Source organism: Pelobates fuscus, chromosome 13 (genome assembly GCF_036172605.1).
Source record: "Pelobates fuscus isolate aPelFus1 chromosome 13, aPelFus1.pri, whole genome shotgun sequence".
Classification (NCBI taxonomy): domain Eukaryota; kingdom Metazoa; phylum Chordata; class Amphibia; order Anura; family Pelobatidae; genus Pelobates; species Pelobates fuscus.
The window spans coordinates 54,910,024-54,923,370 of NC_086329.1; the positions used below are offsets into that span (position 1 = coordinate 54,910,024).

Here is a 13,347-nt window from a genome sequence, read left to right on the forward strand (position 1 = left end):
TTTTTGTCATTTTGTAATACTGTAATTAGACATGTAAATGGTTTTACAGAGAGTGGTGGGTATTTTCCACGAATGAGTTACCTTTCAGTAAATGTGGAAGCACTTTCCTTGTGCATGCATCACTTCCAGCTGTCTTACAGCAACTCCCTGGTAAGATGTGCGCTAGAACATTGCTTCCCTGATCACTCCAGAAAACAGTCAGATGATTTACAAATCATGTAGGATATGGAAACTGGAGCCTGAAATATATTTAAAGATATTGCGCATATTTTTTTCCCTTTCAAATCCCCAAACACAGTTTGCTTAGTTTTTGCTATGGATAATTTATCAAATTTTTTGATTTTCAATTTTTGGGTCACCAACAGGAGAAACAAGCTTTGAAGAAGCTGGATAATGTGCGAAGAGATCATGAGCAAAGATTGGACTCCCTTAACCAAGATCAGGTATTTTCTTTTATAAGATGATTTTGTCCCTGCCACGTCTGGCGTCTTGGTGAAATCTGTGTAGTATTGGCTACTTCTTTGTTCTTTTTTTGTTTTTGTTTTTTTGCTTTTTGGCACCAAAATGTTTAATAACAATCTGGACTTATTTTTTTTTTTTTTTAGGAAATTGACAAAACCAAGGGAGAGCTGATCGAGATGAATTTGGACATTGTAGATCGCGCACTCCAGGTGGTGCGCAGTGCCCTGGCCAATCAGATTGACTGGACAGAGATTGGGACCATTGTGAAAGAGGCACAAATCCAAGGAGATCCTGTTGCTCTTGCCATCAAAGAACTTAAGCTTCAGAAAAACCATATCGTCATGCTGCTCAAGTGAGTCGCAGTTGCACTAATGTGCAAAAAGCTAAAGGATCTTTGAGATGGCAACTGTTCTTTTATTTATTTAAGTGAAAATAGAAACTGAATGTATTTTCTTTTCCCTCCAGATTCATGTAACTTTTAATTGTAGGGGCTAGGTACTATTCACGAACAAAAGTTGGCGATGAGCCGCTATTAAACTGTTATTGTACTCTGTGCAGTGAATAAGATTTATGGTTGAGGGCCTGTAGCTAGATAAAAGTTGTTCGTATCAACCATTATGGTTAAAGAAAGTGGTGATGGGCTTTAAGAAGCACTGTCATTTAAAGGGATCTTTACATTTTATTTCAGAACCCCCAGGTGGTATGTTTGCTTAGATGTTGGTATTTTCCTTCTTGTGCTGTCAACTTCTAATCTACAGCTCCAGCAGATACATTTGCCAGGAGCAGTGCCTTTTGCTGTATTTATGCATGTGTGAGAGAATGAAACGGGTCTTACGAAAGGTCTCGGAAGACACGGGGATCGCTATTGATCTTCTCCAGGCAAAATGAGATGTCATAGGTATCTGTTTCATATTGTGTGAGAAGATGTCTGTAGCAATCTGACCTTCTGAGTAACAGGTGGTGGTTTCATAGCAAGATGCAGTATTCTGAACCAGATTTAAACTCTGCCTTTCGCCATGTTTTGACAAAAAAAATATTGTGCACATAAGACACAATAATTCATACTTTTTTTTATGATACATTTTGATTGCTGTAGAATTATAATACAGTTTATTTTATATATTTTTTTTAAAAAAAAAAAGCTCAGATGTGATAGTTCTGCTCTAAACCTAATGTTCTCCTAAACTTATCTAGGCCAAAAAAAAGTGAAAAATAGTTTTCTTTTAAATTGTTTTTCGTTAAATTAAGTTTTACATTTTAATGGATCTTTCTAGGCACCACAACCACTTCAGATTACTGTAGTGGTCCCCTAGCCCCATATCCTGGGTAAGAATGAGACCATTTAGAATAGTTAAACACTTAAGAGGGTGATTTCAGGATGATCTCGTCTGAACCTTTTACTTCCACATGTGTGAAATTAGTGCCACCGATCTTTGAATGGAATTAATTTGCTGAGAGCGTCGGCTGACATTCTCAACCAGTTCCATTGAAATAAGGATGAAATTGGTATATCTTTTGTGGAAGGGGAACGTTTGCTTGATATGTATCAGAGAGGGATGGACCCAGGTAAGTGTCATAATGGTATAATTCTTTCCCAGGGAATGTTATCAGGGGATTCTTTGCGTCAGAACCATTAATTTGCACTGTGTAGGCTAACACTTTCAAATAATTGCTGTGTGATACAAATCAGCAGACCTCACTGAACCTCTCCACTTTGCGGAAAATACCAATGTGATGAGGTATTGGAATGTTATATGTTTGCAGAAACCCGTATACTTTATCCGAAGAAGACCATGATGACGATGAAGAGGAAATCAAGGAAGTTGAAGCGCCCAAAGGAAAGAAGAAAAAAGCAAAGAACAAAGTGCAACCAAAGAAAGTCCAGAAGAACAAGCCAATGCTGGTGGAGGTGGACCTTGGCCTTTCTGCATACGCAAATGCCAAAAAGTGAGTGACCTCATTTATTTGTTTATTTATAAAATATTTTACCAGGATGGCTACATTGAGATTTCTCTCGTTTTCAAGTATGTCCTGGGTGTAAACATTCATCGGTGTAAACAATCCCAAACTGCAAATATTTAACCCCTTAAGGACACACGACGGAATATTTCCCTTTTATTCCAGAAGTTGTGTCCTTGAGGAGTTGATCATTTGCACTCTCTAAAAGTGTTACTGTCTCTATAAAATACTATGAATAGGAGCGGTACTTTCTGAATGGGTCCTTACTGTGTGAAACACTATGAACAGGGGTGGTACTGCTCTTCAGACGTTTATCTTCTATAGGTCATACACTGAATGTGAGAATTTTTAACTGCAGGTATTATGATCACAAGAGACATGCGGCCAAGAAGACGCAAAAGACGGTAGAAGCGGCAGAAAAGGTAAATAAGAGCCTTTGACTTTTTACAGGGCTTAGAGCAAATGAAAAAACACAAAAAAAGGACAAAACAATAACTTGGTATTCCCACCTCTTTCTTTCTGCTCTACCCCCACATTCTACAGTCTCAGGTTCCCTAGAGAGTGAATCATGAGATCTGTAGTTCCAGTGGCTCGTCTTTCTTCTTCAATGATTTTTCTTAATAGCTATAATCTTCTGTCAAAGGAGCAGGGTGAGGTCAAGCGGTGCTCTTGAAGTTGCAGATCTTCCCCTGTTCCCTGATAGAACGCTAGGCAGACAGGCTCAGGATATGCAAAGCTGCTCTAACACATTTCTGTTTTTCCAAATACATATTTTGCCACTTTTCATACTTTCAACCATTGCAAGACCCATGTTACTTTGCAACGCACCATGTCATCTTTAGATGTGCAACTTCTGAGGATGTACCTTGGCTACCCTAGAGTAAAGTCCATGGTGTCATCTCTTACACAGTATGCTACTGTTAACATTTTGATCAGGAACATGTTCTTTTTTGACTCTAGAAGTTCCAGCTTTTCATATCTCTTTAAGGTCACTGGCAGAACGTATTGTTTTTTAGGGGGAATGATAGGTATCGAGTAGCTGATTTGCTGCTCTTTGTAGTTTGTGCCTTTTCTATGATCTTCTCTCTGGCTGCAGGCTGACTGGGCAGGAAATCCTATGATATGCCTAAAATCTTGTTTTTTTTGGTGTGTTTTTTTGTGTATGACTTTGTAAAATAGGCATTCAAATCTGCGGAGAAGAAAACCAAGCAGACGCTGAAAGAGGTCCAGACAGTGAGCACCATTCAGAAAGCAAGGAAGGTTTACTGGTGAGCAAGACTGTTTCTTTAAAAATCCATTATTACCCCATGGAAGAGAAATTGGAAATTATGGGTTTACATTCATCGTGTGACATAGTGAAATAGAGGGGTGCGACAAGAGACAGCAACTCACTACCTTCTAAAAGATTTTTTCTTTAAATTCCCAAAAAACGCAACAAATTGCAGCTCATTAATCTTTTATAAATGTGAGCATTCATTGCAGGCTTGATTTGTATAATATTGACCTGTCATTACGCCATGTGTTTAACCCCATAAGGAACAAGAGTTAATATGCGGTGACATACTTGGTGTTACTGATCTTAAGAGTTAATGGGGAACACATGGTTGACATTAAACTTTTTTTAGAGAGTTGCAGGAGATGTAGCTGGTACATAGTCTCTTCTTTATTTTGTTTTTCGTTGGTCAATGGGAAGATACAGATGGTAAGGAAAGGTAGAGATATTTGTGGTTATAAAAGGGATACTCTGTAAGCATCAAAACCACTTCTTCTCATTGGGCATAAAGTATTTGGTTGTCCACACCCCTGGACTCTGGTTTGTGTCTAGTTCTTTTTCAGTTAGTTTGTAAAAAAACTGGATTCTCTTGGCATCTAAAACTCAGCTGCAGTTCAGCTAATGATGCAAAAGAGACCATTGGCATTATCCATCCTACATTGGGCTACAAAGGAACCCAATGTTATAAGGAACTTAAAAACACTGGGTCAGCCGTAGATAGACATATTTCATTTTGAAATGCAGGCAAAAATAGCCAAATTAGAAAAACTCTCTAAGTCAATTCTATTTTCAGTTCAACCTTTTTGGTCTTAAAATTAAAATTCATTTTTAATTTTAGAAATAACCTTTAGAGTTCCACAGCTGTGAAAACCAGAAAGCTTCTAATTACTATTCTTTCTGAGCTTTTTAGGATTGTCAGATGGAATGGTCTTTAGATAAACTGGAATTGTTTTTTATCTAAGCAATAACTTTTTGAAACAAACCGCTGTGTATGCGTAGTGCAATCGTTTTTATGCACTAAATAGAATCATAGATAATTGAAAACCCGAATAGCACCTATTCTTCACCTTTGCAATAACTCAGTTTGCCTATTTTAGCCTGACATTTGCCATTAAGTTTTTAATTCATGGTTTTGTTAATAAATAAAACCCTATTTTCTCCTGTAAGTGCTCTGTCTGACCTGTAACCTTTATGGGTGAATCAAATTGCTTGGGAGAGGATGTACCTGATACTGCTGAGAGTTTTCATGATTCTCCCTGTGTGCTATGGTGTTTATGTAGCCAACATTACAAACTCCTCTCCTGACACTTCTCTGTCTCCCATTAGGTTTGAGAAGTTCTTGTGGTTTATAAGTTCGGAGAACTATTTGGTGATCGCAGGAAGGGATCAGCAACAAAACGAGATGATTGTAAAGCGCTATCTAAGGCCTGGTTAGTATCAATAAAATAGAACAGTGGTGGTGAACTTAATACTGTACATGATTGTGGACTACATTTCCCAAGATGCATATCTGGTCTTCAAGTTGGAACAGATGGTTTTGAAATGATTGATCCACTATTGCTTTATGTTCTTGTAGGAAAAATGTTTTTCGGCATTCTATTAACACTTTCCAGAGTTTTCTTCCACCCGGTGGTGATTTATTGGCATATTACAGACAGATTGTTATTTACATGTAATTTATGTATAGATCTTCCTTCACTATCCCTTACCTTCTAGTGGTGCTGAACACTGTCTCCATATCTTTTTCACTTCGTTTTGATTTTGTGGTTCTAGGTGACATTTATGTCCATGCCGATCTCCACGGAGCCACCAGCTGTGTCATCAAGAACCCCTCAGGTAATATACAGATTGCGTCAGGTATACCTCAATTACTGAGGAACGAAATATGGTGAACCTTAAATTCTCTGTTCCAAAACATCCCATGAATGTTCAGTGATATTCAGCAGATGAATGGGGAGGCCAAGGAGGGATTGTAACTTCACACTTGTGTTCATGAAGACAGGCTCAACTTTATTTTGCAATGTGTATGAGGTTTATTATCTGGGAATAATATTATGAGTGAACATTATTTGTGTATGTTGTAACATCAAATGATCTAATATTACTTGGTCATTATACAAACATCAAGAGTACTGCTCAGCACTAATGGCTAACATAAGATAGTCGTTCCACGCTTATTGATTCCCTATCATGTTTAAAAGAACAATACTAGCACTATAACCACTATAACCCTCTATAATGGTTATGGTGCCAGGAGTGGCTTGTCGCCCTCACATTTTTTACAATTTACCTTGGGGTTCACTGGGCGTCTCCTTCAATGGACCCAGAAGCTTCAGCAATTGCATTGCCATATTTGTATTTTTTTTTCGAGTTTGATACTTTTATTTTTTTATATCCTATCATTACTAACCCTATATCTGTCTGACCTTGCAACAGGGGAAACAGTGCCTCCACGCACGCTGACTGAGGCTGGAACTATGGCAGTCTGCTACAGCGCCGCCTGGGATGCACGTGTTATCACCAGCGCCTGGTGGGTCAATCACAATCAGGTAATTTTGCGGTTGCTGACTTCAATAAGTCTGAGGTATAATGATGTGTAAATGATAACTATAAAATGTAATGTTTATGTTCTAGCATATCTCTCACTTGACACAATCGTTATGTAAATCAGTTTAAAACAATACCACCAAAAGATCAATATGATTTCCATATATCCAAGCTATAGTATGCTTAGCTGTAATTACCGCTTTAAGATCTTTTATGGTTTCTGTAGGGAGGTGGTTGTGACACATGCTGTGAGAACATCTGAGGCCCAGCAGCCAATCAGAATATTCAGTTTAATCAGCTCAGCTATTTAACTCCCAGAATTCCACTGTGCAGGAAGAAAAGACCTTTCTAATTATAAGCCAATATTGGCTTCAAATCCTTTGTTGGTTTTAATGCTTAAAAATGCAGAACAAAAAATAAATGTACACTGGAAAAATACCGCTGGGAGAAAAAACAAGCCATGAAAAACTGCGTAAGCCAGCTCACGACTTCAGTCTCGTAATGGCTGCAAAGTGACCCCCTCAAAACCGAGACGCTGATTGCTTTGATATTTTGGAGCTAATTTGCTAAATGGCAAGATGAAGTGAAATGGCACAAATGTGAGAAAAGGATTATCTGAGTTTTCCCTGAAATTCCAGGTATTCCTGTTCCCTCCACCTAAACTAAATGATCTTTTTACGGTGAATTAACAAGCAGTGTTACCAAGTGAACCAAACAGGCCTCACTGCTCCAGATATTTCCTATTCTCTGCTAAAACTGGAAGCACGAATGCGTGTAGAATGAGAAATCTGTGTTGACAGGCACTGATTGCATGAAAACGCATCTCCGACAGTATGGCTTTGTAGGGATTTTGATGTTTAATGATTTAGGCCCAATTATTTTGATTGTAAATATTCCTAGTTTTATTCTAGATGGCAGTTGGTATTGAATGACCGGTATTCTTTTCTGTTTTTTATTTAATGTATTTAAATAAATATTCCATTCAATGGACGTGAAGATGTTTGAGTAAACCCCAAAATGTGCTCTAAATCCCCGTTAGGCCATGACATTTTGCCAAGGTTCTCTCTACCATATCTTTTGCCACTTCGGACAGGGCCACTCTTCTTTACATGTCGTACTGTAATTATTCAGGCTCCCACTGTGTTGGATTTTCATTGAAATGTTATTTAAATACTCTCATTATTCAGGTTTCAAAGACTGCACCCACAGGAGAGTATCTGACAACTGGTAGCTTTATGATTCGAGGTAAGGGGGCTCCATGCCATATTGTATGTAAGATGCTGATCAAACCATCTTAAACTCTCTCGCAAATTATCCCACTAAAGATTATTCCTTTCTCCTATGGGCCTGTCTTTTCTACTTAGGGCCCTTTCTTCATCCTCCGGCCCCTGCAACCTTTCCTTTGTTTTGGTTTTGTGTGGTCCGGCTATCAGAAAGCACTTTGTATGTTCAATTTTCATTTTCCAGGGAAAAAGAACTTCCTTCCACCCTCGTACCTGATGATGGGCTTCGGATTTCTATTTAAGGTTTGCATGTTCGCTTGCGAGCTATCTGTATATTAATGTATTAAGATTACCATAATCTATACTGCACATCTGACGTTATGGTCTTTTCCCCCCTGAGTGTAATTTGCTAGTACCATATCTGACCAGCAGATGGCATCACATATTAATACTGCTTTAAAGTCTCCCTGTTTAATGGGAAAACTTAAAATAACCCTTTCCGTGGGGTGATTTGGATGTAGTAAGGTAGTGATCCCTGTCTGTAACTCACCTTGTCATTACTGAATATTTGTTTTAGCTGCCAAACGTCAATTTGTTATCTTAATAGACATTGTAACTTGTATAAATATATATATTTTCTGTCTGTCCTTCTATATATTAAGGTAGAGAGATGCTTTCATCTTACCAGTGTGATACCCACAAACACCTGGCATAGATTTTTATAGTTTTTTTTTTTTTTTCAGTACATATAATAAGTAGAAATTACTGGGACTGTTCTACTTCTCAGAACATCAGTTTTGCCAACATAAGTTGTAAAATAATTTTGCAAAGTGTTAATTAATTCCAGTTGGTCCTGTATATATGTGCTAGAAGATAAAAAATAATACTAAGGTCGGAAAGACAAAGGACCGCTGATAGCGTAGTATTGCTAAAATTTTAAAGCATTTATGAAAAATATAAACAACATTAAAAGTGGACTCTCACATTGAAGTAAGCGGTGGCTGACCACTGAAGGAGATTGTCTTCTGCTCTCACAGAATGGCACTCCATTCCTTAGTCTCGCCTGTAATATTGGAAGTTCAAAAAGGGATCCTTTCGTCACACTGTGTCTCTCTGGTTCTTCTAATTGTTTCATAGTAAGGGCCAAACGTTTTCCGCCCTTTCTGTGAGCTTTGTCAATGACTTAGACCAGTGGTCCCAAACCCAGACCTCATGGCCCACCAACAGTCCAGGATTTATGTATTTCCCAGTTTTATTCCAATGTAAATGCTGACAAAACCTGGACTGCTGGTGGTCCGTGAGGACTGGGGTGGGAACCACTGGCTTAGACGAAGTTATTGACAAAGCCCACAGGAAGGGCAAGAGAGTCCACTTTTAATATCTTTTATGTTTTTAATAAATGCTTTTGAAGCACGGAAAGTGTTGCGCTCGTCCAATCAAATGTCTCTCAGGGATCTCCCTGGTTCTTTTAGCTTACCTCTTACCTAATTGCCTTAATTGGATTAATAATGTGGAATTTATATTTTCACATTTCCAATATCAATCACCTGGCTGCCAGTAATTGGGTCAGAGCGCATTGAACAGTTTTATGTCCGCCCATAGATTCTTTGCACCATAACTATAACAACGCTAACACTTTTTATGGAGACAGGGAGCGAAACTGCTAAAATAATGTTTGTGTAGCTGTGGTTTGATCAGCGATCTCTTTTTGTACTGCAGGTAGACGAGCCTTGCGTTTGGCGACATAAAGGCGAGCGAAGAGTTAAAGTTCAGGACGAGGATCTGGAAAGTGTAACAAGTAGTCACACAGAGCTCATGGCTGAAGAAAATGAACCTCTGGGTAATGAAGCCAGAGGGCCTGTGTATCTGCAAATCTGTACTTTTTGACATAAATAATCATACTGTTACCGGAATAAGCCGCAGAAGCCACACACAGAGAGATGGACGCAAGTCTATTCAGGAAGTAACAGGTCTTTATTCTCACCGATCGGGTCTCAGCTGAACTATTGTTCTAAAATGTCTGAGCCCAGAGAACACATGGCAGAAGCTTTTTATTAACAACAATGCTCCACCCACACATACCTTTTAACCAATCAGTGAACAGGATATTCAGGATCACCTCATATGGGCAGACCACATGGCTCATTAAGACAAAGGAATGTGTTCTCAACTTCCGCACATGCTCAGTACACTGATGACTCACCTAACTGTTTGTAATTAGATACTACTTGGCATATGCCACGTGGAGATTTCAGCCTACTAAATTTTGGACCATGCTGGAATCCCATCACAATACAAGTGCAATAGGCGTATTCCACACACTATTCTTTTGCTGAATTTGCTAAATCACTTAAATGCAATGCTTCTTCTAGACATGTGTTTTGTTGTTTGTTTGGTATAAATTATAGGACATTTGAGGAAGTTGACTGAACAAACAGAGTGAAAGAGTTAGTCACCTGTCTTAGACCACGTACATAATCTTGATCACTGACTGGATAGGTTGAGAACCACTTCTCCAGGCTTTGATTGATAAATATGTTGTCTCGTAGGACTACTGATATGAAAATATTTGGGTTTATCAGTGTAAAAAGGCGTACAAATATCCTGAAATTGTCTCCATGTTTAAATCCTCTAGAGGAAGAGAGTGACAGCAGCAGTAGTGAAGATGAAAAGAAAGAGGACACAGAAGAGGCCACTCAGAGCTGTGAATTGGAAATAAAGTCTGAATGTCAGACCGAAGACTTCAATGGGACCCAAAACATTGTAGAGGCTGAGGAAACACCGCTGTCAGATGAACAAAGTGACCGTGACAGCCCTCAATCTACAGAGAATAACAGCGAGGTGAAGGAGGAGGATGATGAGATCAGCTACCCAGACACTTCCATAGACCTGTCCCATCTCCAGTCTAAGAGGTAAACTGTTTTCTTGAAATTGTTCTACAGATGTTGATGAGCCAATGAACCTGATGTATCTGCAATCACTTAATGATCCGTTTGTACAAGGACGTTCTCATTAAATAGAAGTATTTTGCTGCAAAATATATTTCAGATTCATCAGTGTTTGACATGTTAGGTTTTCAAAGCTCTTATTGACCCAAAATCCAATCAGCGGCTTTCCAGATGTGTACTCCCATCATCCAAGCAACTGGGTATCTCAATGACAAAAGGCACAGTCAGGTTGTTTTCCTAATTGCCTGAACATTATGGAAGTAGTTGTCCATGGCAGCTGGAGTGCCAGATGTCGGTCTCACCTGGCCACCTCTGCTCGAACCTTTTTCCATGGGCTGACCCGGATCTGCTGTACAACAGTGACACCTAGTGCTGGACCTGGAAGACACACACTTTAGACTCCAGTGCCACACCAATTGTCTCCCTGCTTTTGTAGTACTACAGGATCCTAGTTGTTGCATTCTATAGCTGAGTGTCTTTTTACAATCACGCTTGCTGTGGTGTTAAATGAAAAGCAATTGGAATATGTCCCCCATCCCTGAATTGTTTATACATCATACCTAACTCTTTAAAGGAGTGATTACATGTTCAAAAGAGAAGTATTAGAAATTCATTTTTTTTTTAATGTAAGAACTTATATATGTCAAATTCATTTGAAATGACAATTTAATTCTTCTGCAAATTTAGCAATTTAGCTAATAGTATTACCTTGTTTGTAAATATTTTAATTTTTTTTTTAACAGAACGACAAGCAGAGTGGTTGTTACAGAGTCTACAGGATCAGACGCAGTGGTAAGACCCTTGTTCCTATTTGGAACCTATCATTTATACCATTTTATGGCCCCATGAAAAATACACAAGTTGTAACCTGTTTATTTTCTGGTCACAACAGAACGACGGCAAGTCACTTGGGCGTAAACACATGTCGGCAAAGGAGCGTCGGTAAGATGTTGAGACGTATTTGAAATTCGATTTAAATTGTATCTATGAAAACAGATCAGCTATGTCATTCTATATATATATATATATATAGTGATCTTTGATAAGTAATGGATATAGGGGAAGTTTCTTTGACCCTACTTATTACAAGTGAAGAATGGGTTATCAAACTAATGACATAGGAGGATAAATGATGGTGAAGCTCCACGATGTCAAGCGTGTTTCCTGGCTCTGTTTCACAGGGAAATGAAGAAAAAGAAAAGGCCAAATGATGCGAATGATGCAGATGATGAGTCGATCGAAGAGAAGAGCAAAGATGAGAAACCAGAAAATGTTGTTTCTGATAATGCACCACAAAGTGCCGCTGCACCACCACTAATGAAAAGAGGCCAGAAGGTACCAGTCTCACTTTTTCTTTCTTCCTGAAGGAATAGGCAACTGCATCAACATTTAAATCTTAACTCACACTCAGTCAGCCTTAGGGATCCTACTGATCAGGCCGTTGCGTCTTCCCATTGACCTGGCCCATTGCTCCTTTCTCTTGACCAGGCCCGTTGCTACCTCTTTTTCCTTTAAAGGGACACTGTAACTGCTTCATTTCATTGGAGAGGATAGAGTGCCTTGAGATTCACGGTGCCATGTAATTTTTTATTCAATCTTAAAGGAACACTATAGCAGGAATACTAATGTGTTCTTGTCACTGCATAAGTCCATTTACTCAACTTTTGCCGCACTGCTTTCTCTGCAGATGGCCTTGTCTCTTTTGTTGATCTTATCTCAGTTGATGCTTGAGGATCTCAGTGAATCTAATACTCTCCTACAGGAAAGCATTGGAAGGATAGTGTGCATGTGCGGCAAAAGCCGTGCTGCACCAATCAAATGATCGCGATGAGACCATCTCATAGGCATTTAAACCCTGCAATGAAAACATTGCCACTACTGCAGAACCACAATGTTTTCACTAACCGAGTTATGTCATTCAGACCACTTTATTGAGCTGAAGGGGACAGGGTGCCTATTGAGTCCCTTTAAACCGTTTTAAAAGGACCACTATAGGCACCCAGACCACTTTAGCTCAATAGTCTGGGTGCCAGGTCCCTCTAGTTTTCACCCTGCAGCTGTAAACATAGAAGTTTCAGAGAAACTGCTATGTTTACACTGAGGGTTAATTCACAGTGAAAAGACGCTGGACGTCCATAGTAAAGCATTGAGTAATGCTTTCCTGTGGGCAGTTTGAATGCGCTCGCGGCTCTTGCCGTGCATGCGCATTCGGCGCAGACGTCGGCGAGAGGAGGAGAGGTCACCAGCACCGAGGGAGCCCGACGCTGGATTAAGGTAAGTGGCTGAAGAGGTTTAAAAAACCCTTCAGCCCAGCGGGAGGGGGGGCCATGAGGGTGTAGGGACCTAATAATGCCAGGAAAACGAGTTTGTTTTCCTGGCACTATAGTGGTGCCAGGAAACTCTGATATAGCACCTTTAATGCTATATGAGAGTTCCCAGCAGCCCATCCCCTCTGTGATGCTCGTGTCAATGAGGAAGTGTTAGCCTAAGCAGTTGTGGGTGGCTGAGGGTCAGCTGTCTTCTTTCAGCCTATCACAGAGCACATTCAGAGGGCAGTGTAGTAATCTCTGCTTTGGACACATCTTTAGTGCATACAGTGTGCCTCTAAGGCTTTAACAAAATTCAGAATGCTGCATACATGGAAAAGGTTCGCTAGATTTTATCATGAGGGTTATTAAAGTAAGAACTGTCCTGAAATTTTAATTAAATGCCAAAGTGTTCCAAGTTCGTTTTGCTCATAACTCAGCTACTTCAGCCTTAATGAAAGATAAGCACTTCTAAGGTGCAGATATAAAAATATATACAACCTTGTAATGATGAAGTGAGCGATATCTATATAGAAATAAATAAATCGCATATAGTGTATTACAGAACCAAAATGTATTAACACGCAAGAAGATTATAGTAACTCACAAGATTGTGATGTAAAACAGGC

General features: G+C 39.3%; 1 protein-coding gene across 1 annotated transcript in view; it reads left to right on the top strand.

Moving 5' to 3' along the window:
* Window positions 1-13,347, top strand: part of NEMF (nuclear export mediator factor) — a 42,440-nt gene that overhangs the window by 20,386 nt on the left and 8,707 nt on the right. Inside the window, exons 12-26 of the mRNA XM_063440358.1 lie at window positions 366-443; window positions 606-814; window positions 2,227-2,409; window positions 2,780-2,843; window positions 3,601-3,689; window positions 5,021-5,124; window positions 5,468-5,530; window positions 6,131-6,243; window positions 7,429-7,486; window positions 7,709-7,767; window positions 9,184-9,304; window positions 10,100-10,376; window positions 11,156-11,204; window positions 11,305-11,354; window positions 11,594-11,747. Of these exons, the coding sequence (XP_063296428.1) occupies window positions 366-443; window positions 606-814; window positions 2,227-2,409; window positions 2,780-2,843; window positions 3,601-3,689; window positions 5,021-5,124; window positions 5,468-5,530; window positions 6,131-6,243; window positions 7,429-7,486; window positions 7,709-7,767; window positions 9,184-9,304; window positions 10,100-10,376; window positions 11,156-11,204; window positions 11,305-11,354; window positions 11,594-11,747 (1,671 nt within the window). The remainder of the gene's footprint in view (window positions 1-365; window positions 444-605; window positions 815-2,226; window positions 2,410-2,779; window positions 2,844-3,600; window positions 3,690-5,020; window positions 5,125-5,467; window positions 5,531-6,130; window positions 6,244-7,428; window positions 7,487-7,708; window positions 7,768-9,183; window positions 9,305-10,099; window positions 10,377-11,155; window positions 11,205-11,304; window positions 11,355-11,593; window positions 11,748-13,347) is intronic.